Raw genomic sequence first — 14,328 nt, 5'->3', positions numbered from 1 at the left:
GAGCATGCTAGTCATTGTTTTGCAATTTCTTTAATAATGGATCTTGGAGATATTGGACATAGAGATTAGTTTATTTCCTAAGAACAAAGAATACACAAGAAACATCCTTGTTCATACAGTTTTCACAGAAGTGTGAGTATGCAAGGGCAGTTTATGATTCGGTTTCTAATGTGCAGGACTTGCCCTGTAGATTGTTTAGGAGTGGACTTATCTGTAGAGTGTTCCCAAGGCTATTATCTTTCTCTGCACAGAGACAAGTCATAAAGACAAGCAAATTCCTCCCTCCTTCCTCACCACGAAGCAGTGGTCATTGTAATCCCACTATGCTTTGCATTATTACCTCTTTTTGTTAAAAGTAATTGCTCAGTTAATGTTAGGGGAGCCATAAGAGAACACAGTTGTCTAGAGCTGAAGTGTTTCCAGTTAATTTGATTGTTTGAAATGGTTTGGATGCACATGACCTTCAGCTGCATCCTATTTATTGGTTTTGCCTTCTTGGAATGATGAACACAGACACAGGCAATGGCAAAGGAAGTGCTGATTTGATCATTTGTGTTGTGTACACAAACGGGTTTTTGCTATTGCATACAGCTCTTGGAGGTCAGCATCCTAGTGTGGGTACCACAGATTACTGGAACCCTGAGGTATTGTTTGCTAGGCCATCCTTCAGGTGGGATGTTGCTTTTTAAAAATATAAATATAGAGAGAAAAAGAAACTCAGAACTCACATAGACCAGAAAGGCCATACAATTCCACGTTTCTAGTATCAATAAAGTTAAGCCACATAGATGGAAAGCAGCTTAGTCTTGAGAGGAGATTATGTCTGACCTCAAAAAGTGTTTTGTTTCTAAGAATCTCATAATTTCAAGTGCATCACAAGGAATTCTTCAGAGATTTCAATCTGAAGCAAATAAAGTTATCCACTTTTACAAAAATAAGTGGTCTGAGTTTTAGATGCTAGATTACATTTATCCTGAAGAGTAGGGAAAAACCAGAACTAGATTTCTGTGATACTGAAAAACTTGCTTTGATGGAGCTGAGAAGGCCTCTTTCTTCAGACTCTAGCATGCTCTGTGTTATGGTTATAGAGCAGATGTTCCCAGACCTGCAGCTAGGAACCATACATAGTAGTCCAGTGCCAGGAAGTCTCATGACAGAGGCATTTTTGGGACTCCTTTACTTAGACTGTCTGTTGGCCTTCTGTGAGATGTTACTGTCCCTGAGCAGACATGCCAGAAATGCCAGCCACATAAAACACCTGCTTTACTGACTTTGGGTAAAGGAAGGAGGAAGTTGTTTGGTTTTCTCATGATTAAAAAGACCTCTGGTACCCCTGACCCCCACCCCCTAAGATTCAGAAGTGTGTGTGTGTGTGTGTGTGTATACACACTGAAAATGGGGGTGGGATGTTTCAGTGAATATTTATTCAGAATACGTGTTTGAGAGCCAGTGTTCAGACATAGTAGTAAGACTAAACCAGCTTTAAATACCACTTGAAGGTTTTCTCCCACGCTTTTACATTCTTTTGATTCATCTTAATTTTGAATTTAAAAAAAAATTCTTAGGATGTCTGAGATTCTCAAGATTGTTGCTCTTGAGTAGATTATTTACAGACATTCACATGTAGAAGAATATAGGAATTGAAGTCTCATCTGGAGAATCATGAGAATTTGTCTTAATAACGATTATTGGGGCGCCTGGGTGGCTCAGTTGGTTGAGCGTCTGACTTTGGCTCAGGTTGCAGTCTCGTGGTTCGTGGGTTCTAGCCCCACATTGGGCTCTGTCCTGACAGGGTGGAGCCTGCTTTGGATCCTCTATCCTCCTCTCTCACTTCACCTCTCCTGCTCACATTCTTTCTCTCAAAAATAAATAAACATTAAAAAAATAATGATTGTTGGAGTAGTCATTGAGCAGAAGAATTTCAGCAGAAAGATAAAATAATAAGTTGTATGGTGTCCCATGGAATTGGGGTATCAGGTGAAGAAGAGGCTGAGGATAGAGCTTGCAATGGTGTAAATTTTGTTCCTCAGTTTTTGTTTACTTTCATGTGGGACTAAATACTTTTTCTGAAATTATTTATATTATTTATATAAAACCTAATTTAATTCTTCAAAGATTGCTTTTTTTTTTTTAATTTGGGAAATGTTTTTGTTGTTGCTTGAATGAGGTGGGGAATCTTGACAAAGTAGTTTTTTTTTAAAAAGTTTATTTACTAAATATTAAAAAATTTTTTTTTCAATATTTATTTTTGAGATACAGAACATAAGTGGGGGAGGGGCAGAGAGAGAGGGAGACAGAATTTGAAGCAGTCTCCAGGCTCTGAGCTGTTAGCACAGAGCCTGGCCTGGGGCTTGAACTCACAAACTGTGAGATCATGACCTGAGCCGAAGTCGGATGCTTAACCGACTAAACCACTTAGGCACCCTTTTACTAAATAGTTTTTAATACAGGAATGACGATGCTTTGTGTGGGCACAATGAAAAATGAGACAGACTCTCTCCTTGAACTCTTATTAGTTTGCCCTGATCTTTAGTGAATATGAGAAGCTCATGTTCTTTTGTCCTTCTGCTAAACTGTTTTTTTTTTTTAATTGATGTTCAAATCTCTGAGTTTACTTTTATGCACTGATTGGTTATATCACTCATTTGTCAAGTGCCTTAGTTTCCCCACAGAAGCATATGAGGCATTTTCCTGTAGTACCTTTAAAATGTTCAAGATAATGAAATTTTAGTCATTAATCTCTATTTATTTATTTATTTTTTTTAATTTTTTTTTTCAACGTTTTTATTTATTTTTGGGACAGAGAGAGACAGAGCATGAACGGAGGAGGGGCAGAGAGAGAGGGAGACACAGAATCGGAAACAGGCTCCAGGCTCTGAGCCATCAGCCCAGAGCCTGACACGGGGCTCGAACTCACGGACCGCGAGATCATGACCTGGCTGAAGTCGGACGCTTAACCGACTGCGCCACCCAGGCGCCCCATTAATCTCTATTTATTTGCATTACTAGTTAAAAGGCTATTTGTAGGTCATGTTCTTTTTTGCTTAGCTGAGAGTAAGGTGTTAGGCAGTTTTCAAAGCTTTATTAGTGAGCAAATGTAGGGTACTTTACTGAACTTCTACATAGTTGGTACATATCAGCTTTTGTTCATTTTTACTCAACCTTCCTCATTTTCTGGAAAGCTTTTTGTTACTTATAACTCTTTTATGAACCAAGCTGTGATTTGTTTAAATGATGGGGTGGGTTTTTAGTATATGAAACCACTTTAACCCTAATGAAAGCTCATTTGAAATCAACCATTCCAAAGGATATTACTCATATGATTTTAAAATTTATGTTCCTGCTTTGTCCTTAAATGCCTGAAACCATTTTACCATTTGTGAAGAGTAATTTAAAAAAAAGTTTTTTTAATGTTTATTTATTTTTGAGAGAAATAGGGACAGAGTGCGAGTGGGGGAAGGGCAGAGAGAGAGGGAGACACAGGATCCAAAGCAGACTCCGAGCCGAGCCATCAGCACAGAGCCCAATGCGGGGCTCTAACCAATGAAGCGCAGGATCATGACCTGGGCCGAAGTCGGCTGCCCAACTGACTGAGCCTCCCAGGTGCCCCTGTGAAGAATAATTTTTAAAATTTCACTTGTAACTGGTCCATTTTATTGGCTTTGCCAGTGTATTTATTACTTATTGTTTTGTAAAACACGTCCAGAAATTGTGTTCTAAAGGAAAGCAAAACTTTGAACACAAGCCTTCCCTCCCAAACTAAGATCCCTGACCTAGAGTTAAGAGTTTTGAGGCCTGAAAGTCAATGTTTTGAGTCTTTCACATCCTCGGGAAGCTTTTCATTGATCTGTTAAAATAACATATTTGTGCTGTTCCCATTGAGGAAAAGTTCCAGGTGAAAGACAGACTTGGCTAGTGTAGAAAACCAGCTGCTGCATGCTGTGTGGTTCTTTGGTCTTGATCTTGAAGGCAGAGCTCACATTAGTTCCTTACAGGATGCAGACATATCTGAGTGGTAAAAGAGCCTGTTTTGGCTTCCATGCTGAATGAAGACCCTTTTTTTTGTTGTTGTTCCAGTTCCCCAACCCCTTTCTACTTAAGAGAATCTACTTAACATTCTGGTTTAGTATTTGGAGCAAGGTGGTATTTAGGATTTCTACTGTATTTCCACACTAAATTTTATCACTTGCGAGAACCTGTATGTGAGGGTTAAATTTCAGCTTGTGGTCCACTGAGGTCTCTGGGTTGTCTTTCTGGGTACCCACAAGGGAATCACACTCTGAGCATACCCTTGCTGAAGTTTATCCTGTTTCTAAATGTGAAATTGTATTGAAGTTTTTAACTTGTTATTTGGCAAGCAGGTGCTTTGTTTTTGACTGGTTTGTTTTTTGTTTTTTGTTTTTTGTTTTTACCTAGATTACCAGAGATTGATGACTGTGGCGGAGACAATTACAGCTCTCATGTTTCCTTTCCAGTGGCAGCATGTCTATGTCCCTATTCTCCCGGCTTCTCTCCTACATTTTTTAGATGCTCCTGTTCCATACCTGATGGGCTTGCATTCCAATGGCTTGGATGACAGGTCAAAGCTGGAGCTGCCTCAAGAGGTAAGAGGAATGTGGAGCTTGAGTGCTGGTGCCTTTGGTCCCAATCCAGGATTGGAGGGAGGATGGCTTTGGGATGAGCCCAGGGTGGTGTCTCCAAGTTTATTTTATTTTATTTTGAGGAACATAAATTACTTTCCAGGAAATAAGTAAAAATGATGAACATTTAGCTTAGTTTATGTTGTTCCAGAAACACTTGTCATCTTTATTATATGGCATACATACATTGTAATCCCTGTGTTTATACTATCGTGAATTGCCTTTTTCATTTGCAGTTTTTCTTTTTTTTTTAAGTTTATTTATTTATTTATTTTTTAATTTTTTTTTTTTTAACCTTTATTTATTTTTGAGACAGAGAGAGACAGAGCATGAACGGGGGAGGGTCAGAGAGAGGGAGACACAGAATCTGAAACAGGCTCCAGGCTCTGAGCTGTCAGCACAGAGCCTGACGCGGGGCTCGAACTCATGGATCATGAGATCATGACCTGAGCCGAAGTCGGCCGCTCAACCAACTGAGCCACCCAGGCGCCCCTAAGTTTATTTTTATTTTGAGAGAGAGTGCACGTGTGCACCAGTGGGGGAGGGGCAGAGTGAGAGGGAGAAAGAGAATCCTAAGCAGGCTCCATGCTGTTGGCACAGAGCCTGACATAGGGCTCCATCTCACAAACTGTGAGATCATGACCTGAGCCAAAATCAAGAGTCGGATGTTTAACCGACCAGGCCACCCAGGCACTCCATATGTAGTTTTTCAAGCCAGTATTTTACATACTTTTCAAGACATTTATTAGAAAATCATTTTATTATGTAAAACTTTTAAATATACACAATGCATAATGAATTCTTGTGTTCTTAACACCTAGCTTCAGCAGTTACACATATTAAATTATATTTAAGAAATTTTTTATTTTAGAGAGAGACAGAGCTTGAGTGGGGAGAAGGGCAGGGAGAGAGAGAGAGAGAGAGAGAGAGAAAGAAAGAAAGAAAGAAAGAAAGAAAGAAAGAAAGAAAGAATCTTAAGCAGGCTCCATGCTGAGTGTGGCTTGATCCCATGACGCCAGGATCGTGACCTGAGCCCAAATCATGAGTCAGCCACTCGACTGAGCCACCCAGGTGCCCCTAAATTGCATTTTAATTCTATACCTCTCATTCCCTTATTATTTTAAGGAAATCCCACATAATATAATTTCATAATTACTTCATTATACCAAGTATTAATAAATCAGTGAGTTTCTTTTATAGGCCAAGTTTATATGTAATAGTTGACCTGATCATAGTAATTCTTGTGGTGCTGAACCAGCTTTGAAAACTTTCCTTTCAAGATAAGGAAGACCTTGAGAGAATGCTTTTCCTCTCTTTCTATGAAGATGGTCTCCTCCTCTTTGCTATTGTTTCAAATACCAAAGAATTAATTAAAAATATGTATTTACTTGTTTATTTTTTACTTTATCCAAAATATATTTAAAGCATGATTAAAATAAGATTGTTTTATTTTTTTATTTATTTTTCTTTTTTTAATGTATGTTTATTTTTGAAAGAGAGAGAGTGTGTGTATGTGAGCAGAGGAGGGGCAGAGAGAGCGAGAGAGAGAGAGAGAGCCACAGAATCTGAAGCAGGCTTTGAGCTGTCAAGCACAGAGCCCGACGTGGGGCTCGAACTCACAAACTGTGAGATCATGACCTGAGCTGAAGTCGGATGCTCAACTGACTGAGCCACCCAGGTGCCCCTTATTTTTCTGGAATTATCCATAGAACTGGTCTACCTTTTTATGTCATTTTGTGGCTGGTATGAAACTACTTGGGGAAAGGGCTTTCGTACGCTGAATTTCTCAGTCATTAGAAAGGCCTGGGAACAAGACTTTGGAGGATACATACACTGGTGTTAACATGGCTTTATTTCCTCACTTCATCAAAATGTTTTTGGAGGGAGATTTTTGCATAATTGAGTAATATTAGTATTAGTAAGGAGACCTCCAAAGAAGAGAACAGTCGCACGGACTTGTTTCTGAGCTTCATTCATGTCGTTGGGCATGTCTGGGCAGCATCCTTGATGAAACCCTGATAATTAGATCACACCTGTAATATTTAATATAGTCAAATGCATCTCTTTTTTTTCCTCTCTCCTTTGGTTTTACAATCAAAATGTCTTCCTCGTAGCTTCTTCTGTTTCCACCCCCTTTGCTTCTTTGGTTTTATAGAGCTTTGTGTTGTTTGGAGTAGGACAAGATTGATTAAGGAAGAAAAGATCTAAATGATAGAGAAAATCATTGAGTTGGGGTATTAGGTTTTTATGTATGTTTGTCTGTTTTACTGGTAAATACACATGAAGAGTAGTTATCAAAGATTGGAGATTGGGGAGTTTCTGTTTGCTTTGTTTTATTTTTTTAAGTTTATTTATTTATTTTGAGAGAGAGAGCATGCTCTCCAGTAGGGGAGAGGCAGAGAGAGCGAGAGACAGAGAGACAGAGAGAGAGAGAGAGAGAGAAACCTGAGCAGGCTCTGCACTATTAACAGAGAGCCCAATGTGGGGCTTGAACCCCTGAACCATGAGATCATGACCTGAGCTGAAATTGAGAGTTGGTTAGGATGCTTAACTGACCCACCCAGGTGCTCCTTCTTGATGGTTTAAACAAAGGCATAATTTAAATTGACACCTCTTCATAGTAAACCTAATTATAATTTTGTAAAGTCAAAATAAGAATAAGAACAAAAAATGGTAGAAGGTGGGAAACCTAAAGAGGTGTGCTACCTACCAGTCTAATGAGTAGGACTCTAGGCAAGAAGCCACTTTTCTCAGTTTTATTTTTATCTTTGGCATCAACTTGACATATGTTTGGGGCAAGTTCTGTTCCCTGTGGGATCCCTCAGCATCATTTTTTGGGTGCCTCACGTATATGGGTATATGAAGAGGCTGCTAGGAGCTCAGCAATTTTCTTAACTGGGGGATTCGGTGAGACTGAGAAACCAAGTGTTGTTTGAGAAACCCAAAAGTTCACTCTGTTCTGATGTTGCTGCTGCTTCCACTTTTGCAGTATTCCCCATCATTGCTACATCCTTTGCCTTTCCTTGTGGTCTGCTTGGGAAGGGGAGGCATGTGGAATACCTGTGCATACTTAATAAGTAGTTCTAGGATTTCAGAGTCCCACTTCATCCAGACTGGCCCTCTGAGGGTGACATATTTGTGTGGGGTGTTTGATAGCTGGATATTTACCTTGATTTTTAGCAGATAACCTCTAGAATATCTGAGCCTGGATAGTTCCCCATGGGGAACTTTAAGTTGGGGAGAACTGACTTTCTCATGGAGTAAAGCACCATGAAAGGTATACATAATGAATGAAGACTAATAAATAATATCTCTGAAAGACAACTTTGGGATGTCTCACAAATGATACACGGTTATAGTAAGACAACTTGGGGATGTCTCACAAATGATATATGGTGGTTTTTTGTTTTTGTTTTTGTTTTTTTTTAAGATTTTATTTTTAGGTAGTCCATACACCCAACATGGGACTCAGACTTATAAAGTTGGAGATTAAGAGTCACGTGCTCTATGGACTGAGACAGCCAGGTGCCCCATAAATGATATATTAAAAAAAATTTGTTTTTAGTGTTTATTTTTGAGAGAGAGTGTGAACAGGGGAGAGGCAGAGAGAGGGAGACACAGAACCGGAAGCAGGCTCCAGGCTCTGAGCTGTCAGCACAGAGCCTGATGTGGGGCTCAGACTCACGAACTGTGAGATCATGACCTGAGCCGAAGTTAGATGCTTAATCGACTTAGCCACCCAGGCACCCTGAATGATATGTTTATAGTAAAAAATTCTAACAGTGCCCCTATGAAGAATAAAGGGTGGCTTTATTGGGTGGCTCAGTCGGTTAGGCATCCAACTCTTGATATTGGCTTAGGTTGTAATCTTGGTGGTCATGAGATCCCTGCTGATCGTGGAGCCTGCTTTGAATTATTTCTCTCTCCTCTTCTTTCTCTGCCCCTCCCCCGCTCACACTTGTGAGCTTACTCTCCCTCCCTCTCTCTAAATAAACACTGAAAAAACCTTCCTTTTAAAAAAAGAATAAAGTAAAAATTACTTCGAATTTTTTCACCCAGAGATAACTACTTTTAACATTTTGGTGGACATCCTGAGGTATCTTTACACTACTGGAGGGACTTTGAGGCAGAACTAATGGGCCTGTGCAAGGGTGCATCATCAGGGTAGTAGAGCAAGCTTGATTTATAAAAGGGGCTTTCTCCAGAGGGATGGAGACTGTACATTTCCTGGATCCCTAAATCAGAATTCATCAGTCGCTGCCTCATCTTGGGGCATCAGAAGTCTGTGAAAAAACCCTTTGTTTCTTTTTATACCAACACATGAGTTCAGTTGTCCCTGAGCAAGGGAAAGTGCTGAGCTGCCTTTGTGAGGCATTCTTTGTCTTGTGCTTCTCTTTTGGGTGCTATTGTGTGAGTCCAGGAAGGAGTCATGTTGTCCATATGTCAGGGGAAGCAGGCAGAGGATATTAGAATAAAGGGTGTGTGTGTGTTACTTCTTTATGTCTTGGGTCTTTCTGTCTTTCCTGATGGTTTTTCTCCTTTCTCAGGACACTCCTTCAATAGCTTTTTTCCCAATAATGTGTGTGTGTTGAGCTCCTCCCCCTCAGTGAATAACATGGGAATAGACTAGAGGTGAGGCTGGCTGTGATTTGGTGTTGGGAACTCAGGGTGGGAAGGGGCATTGTGACCTCCTGCAGGAAAAGATTTGGGAGACTTTCTGGGATTTGGGGGATCCATGTGGTTATTACCCATGGCTTCTTCCAAACAACACAGGAGGTTAATTAACTGAGGAAAACTGATCATGTGGGTTCAGTGCCTCTTTTAGGCTTCTTGTCCCTCAAGCTGTTTTGTAGGACTTGTCCTCTTAGCTGAGGAAAGGGGTGCATGAGGAGTTTGAGGTAGGTTTGCAAATTACTTCTGTTTGCCAGAGCCCTCAGTGTGCTGTGAGGAAACAGTGTGAGGCTATGTATGAGTTTAGTATTTGAATGACGTCCTATTTCACTTTACCTTTTCATTCCTACCTTCTTCAGCCCAACACTGCAAAGAATGGCTATACTGGTGTCTACTCAGAGGTGCCTATCTAATCTAGCCCATCTCTAAAGTGTGCCTGAGTTGTATTCTCCCCTCTAGCTACCTCCTACCAGGAGTGTATCTATAATATAGGGACATAGCATGTGGAGTTCATAAAATTCTTTACAGACATTCTGTATTTGGCTCACATCAGTGGGAGAAAAGCCAACCAAGCATTGTTGAGTGGATGCAGTTATTTTTAGATGCTTCTGTGTTTCCAATTGGACAAAATGCTTTTTTTCTATAAAAAGAGGAGAGCCAGTGGGGTAAATGATTGCATTGTTTGCCTGTGGTGGGTTACAGAGCTTTATTCTGACGGGGCTTATGAGGCAGGTGATCTTCATGACTAGATTTAATTGTTTTACTATCTTTTTTAATGGCTTGATGTGAAAGCATTTATAATTTTAAATAAATCTTTTTAAAAAAAATGTTTTATTATTTTTTGAGAGAGAGAGACAGAGCATGTGTCGGGGAGGGGCAGATAGAGAGGGAGGCAAGGAATCTGAAGCAGGCTCCAGGCTCTGAGCTGTCAGCACAGAGCCCAACACGGGACTCAAACTGGTAAACCACAAGATCCTGACCTGAGCCGAAGTAGACGCTTAGTCTACTGAGTCACCCAGTCACCCCTATAATTTTAAAATCTTAACAGGAAAAACAAAAAGCCAATTTTTAGGTGTTAAAACACTTACTGGCCCTTTTTCTAGGCAGGGCTCAAACTTGTTATTCAGTGGAGGAATTACAAAAAGTGAATTTTAAAGTGATTCTTCTTTTAATCTTTGTATCTTAGATAAGAGAAAGTTCTCCCTCTCTCTTTTTTAACTTTATTTATTTTGAAAGAGAGAAAGAGCAAGCCGGGGAGGGGCTGAGAGAGGGAGGGAAAATCACAAGCAGGCTCTGCTTTAGTGTGGAGCCAGACATGAGGCTTGAATCCATTAACTGTGAGATATGACCTGAGTCGAAACCAAGAGTCTGGACGTTTACTGACTGAGCCACTCAGGGACCCCAAAAGTTCTCCTTTTTGATTATAGATTGGTAAATTGAATAGTTTCATGCACCCAGCAGATGTTTATGCATGCACATGTTAAAACATGCAGATTTAATAGATTGAGAGCTTGTGGAATAGTTGTATTTAGCTAGACTTATGTTACCCTCCTGCCTCTTCTTTTAGGATGCAAGACTTATTGGTATGGGGAAAAATAGAAGGATCAATGGATCGGCACTTTGATATAACATAGAGGTGCCATCCTGAAGGAGGGACTATTTAATAATGGAGCTGGAAAAATTGCTTGTCCATAAGGAGAAAAAATAAAAAAGGATCCCCACATTCCACTGTAACAAAAATCAACTTGAGATGGATTAAGAAGTGATAAATGTCACAAGCAAAAGTTTAAAATCTTCTAAAGATAATATTAATAAATGTATTTCTAACCTCTGAGTAGGGACTTTATAAACAAGATACAGAAAGCACTATCCATAAAATAAAAGATTGAAGGGAGTCTAGGTGGCTCAGTTGGTTGAGTGTCTGACTCTTTTTTTTTTTTTTCTCAACGTTTATTTATTTTTGGGACAGAGAGAGACAGAGCATGAACGGGGGAGGGGCAGAGAGAGAGGGAGACACAGAATCGGAAACAGGCTCCAGGCTCTGAGCCATCAGCCCAGAGCCTGACGCGGGGCTCGAACTCACGGACCGCGAGATCGTGACCTGGCTGAAGTCGGACGCTTAACCGACTGCGCCACCCAGGCGCCCCTGAGTGTCTGACTCTTGATTTCAACTCAGGTCATGATCCAAGGGTTGTGAGATTGCGCCCGTCACTGGGTTCTGCATTGAGTGTGGACCCTGCTTGAGATTCTCTCTCCCCCCCCGCCCACTTCTGCCCCTCTCTCCTGCTCTCTCTCTCAAAAAATAAAAAATTAAAAAAAAATTAAAAAAAGATTGATAAGTTTGATTTTTTAAATTAAGAGAAAGACATCTTAAAAAGATATGATAAAAACTGGAAGATACGTGTAACATATATAACCTACAAAAGTCAGCATTAGGAGATTGTAAAGAACTTGTACAAACCAGTAAAATGATAAGCAACCCAGTAGAAAAATGGTCTAAAGACATGAACAGGTATTGCACAAAAAATACACATTTTTTCACTAGCAACCAGAGAAGTGTAAATTAAATGCACCCAAATCAGTGGCAAAATTAAGAAATATGATGATACCAAGTTTTGGAAGGATTTGGATCAATAGGATCACTTTAGATTGCTGGTAAAAATATAAACTGTTATAACCACTTTGGACACAGCTAGGCCTTATCTTATAAAGTTGAACATTTGCATAGCTTACCACACAGCAGTTCCTTTCCTAGGGTACACCCAAGAGAAGATCTTGCATCCGTGTCCAAGAAAACGTGTAAAAATGTCAAAGCAGTAAACAGGAAAGAACTTAAATGCTCTTCATTGGGAAAATTGATAAATTGTGTTATATCCACATAGTGTGGAATATTATATAAGAGTGAAAATGAATAACATAGCTACATACAACAAAATGGCTGAATTTCAGTAGCTTCCTGTTGAGTGAAGAAAAGTAGTACCATAACATTCCTTAAGGAGTGGTAATCTTTTCATAAATTTAAAAAACAAGCAAAAACTTAAAGGCATATATAAATTATAAAACAAAAGCCAAAAAGGTAATAGAGAATTCTGGATAGTGGTTACCTGGGGAATGGGAATGTATAGGTTGGGGATGGTATTGGGGAGGATTAGATAGATAAAGTATCTGGTAATGTTCTAGTTCTTGGATTGGGCAGGAAAAGAATGTCTTTAAGATTGTCCTCAGAAAGTTTTCCATTTACATTCCTTTTTTTTGGTTTGTTTTTTTTAAGTTTTTTTAATGTTTATTTTTGAGAGAGAGACAGAATGAGAGCAGGGCAGGGGCAGAGAGAGAGAGGGAGACACAGAATCCAAAGCAGGCTCCAGGCTCTTGAGCTGTCAGCACAGAGCCTGATGTGGGGCTCGAACTCAAGAACTGCGAGATCATGACCTGAGCCGAAGTTGGATGCTTCACTCATTGAGCCACCCAGGTGCCACCAGTTTACGTTCCTAATAACAGTGTTTGAGGTGTTTGTTTTCCTATTATTTGGCTGGCATTGGACATTATAAATCTTGTAAATCTTTGTCAGCACAGTAGATGAAAAGTATTTTGTTTTTATTTCTTAGATTATTAACAAAATTGAACATCTTTTCATATATTTGATGTTAATCAGGTGAAAGAAAGTTCTTCTGTGTTTGCCTTCCATAACCAATTTCTACTTTTCAGTTGGGTGAATTTATTTTTATCTTAATGATTTCTTTCGCTATTAACCTTTTACATGTTATACATAACAATTACTGTTTCCTAGATTGCTTATCTTTTAATTTTTTTTATGGCAGTATTTACCTTTATGGTTTTTAGCTCTATATAAAGTTTAGAAAGCCCATTCCACCTTAGGATAGAATAGTAACTTTTTATAGTTTCTTTTAATGCTTTTGTGGGTTTATTTAATTTTTTTTAATGTTTATTTATTTTTGACAGAGAGAGAGAGAGAGAGAGAGAGAGAGAGAGAGAGAGAGAGAGACAGAGCATGAGTGGGGGAGGGGCAGAGAGAGAGGGAGACCCAGAATTTAAAGCAGGCTCCAGGCTCTGAGCTGTCAGCACAGAGCCCGACGTGGGGCCCAAACTCACGGACTGCGAGATCATGACCTGAGCCGAAGTCGGACACTCAACCGACTAAGCCACCCAGGCGCACCTTGTGGATTTATTTAACTTTTTTAAAACTTTTTTAATGGAAAATGTTGAACACGTGTAAGAGTAAAGGGACGAGCATCCATTGTTTTATGATAATCATCAACTCATGGCCACTTTTCTTTCTCTACCCTCCTCCTCCCCACTCACCTTACTTGATTATTTTGAAACAGATCTCACACAGCATTATTATGTTATTGAAATATATTTAGTTTGTATCTCTAAAAGATACTCTTTTTAAGAAAATAAGGTAGATATTTTTAAAAATTATTTTTAAATGTTTATTTTTGAGAGAGAGAGACAGAACGTGAGTGGGAAAGGGGCAGAGAGAGAGGGAGACACAGAATCTGAAGCAGGCTCCAGGCTCTGAGCTCTCAGCACAGAGCCTGACACAGGGTTCAAACTCACAAACTGTGAGAGCAAGACCTGGGTCAAAGTTGGACGCTTAACCAACTGAGCCACATAGGCGCCCCTGTTTTTTATATTTAAAGCTTCAATCTTAAATTTATTTTTGAGTATGGTATTCTATTTTAACATTTCTAAATGTACAGCCATTGTCCCCGAAACATTTATTCAATAATCCATCCACAATAAATGGGTCTGTTCAAGATTCTCCTTTTTTTTTTTTTTTTTTTTAATGTTTATTTATTTTGGAGAGAGACAGAACGTGAGTGGGGAAGGGGCAGAAAGAAAGAGGAAAACACAGAGTCTGAAGCAGGCACCAGGCTCTGAGCTGTCAGCACAGGACCCGACGCGGGGCTCGAACTCACAAACTGTGAGATCATGACCTGAGCCGAAGTCAGACGCTTAACTGACTGAGCCACCCAGGTACCCCAAGATTCTCTTT

At 39.7% G+C, this 14,328-nt stretch overlaps 1 protein-coding gene across 6 annotated transcripts in view; it reads left to right on the top strand.

The window, feature by feature from the left end:
- DENND5A (DENN domain containing 5A) overlaps positions 1-14,328 on the top strand; it is a 118,818-nt gene that overhangs the window by 47,684 nt on the left and 56,806 nt on the right. For all 6 annotated transcript variants that reach the window (XM_023239551.2, XM_023239548.2, XM_023239547.2 and 3 more), the window contains one exon: positions 4,417-4,604. In XM_023239551.2, the coding sequence (XP_023095319.2) occupies positions 4,417-4,604 (188 nt within the window). The remainder of the gene's footprint in view (positions 1-4,416; positions 4,605-14,328) is intronic.

The sequence above is a fragment of the Felis catus genome, chromosome D1 (assembly GCF_018350175.1).
Source record: "Felis catus isolate Fca126 chromosome D1, F.catus_Fca126_mat1.0, whole genome shotgun sequence".
NCBI lineage: Eukaryota > Metazoa > Chordata > Mammalia > Carnivora > Felidae > Felis > Felis catus.
This window is presented reverse-complemented; position numbering and strand designations above follow the sequence as displayed.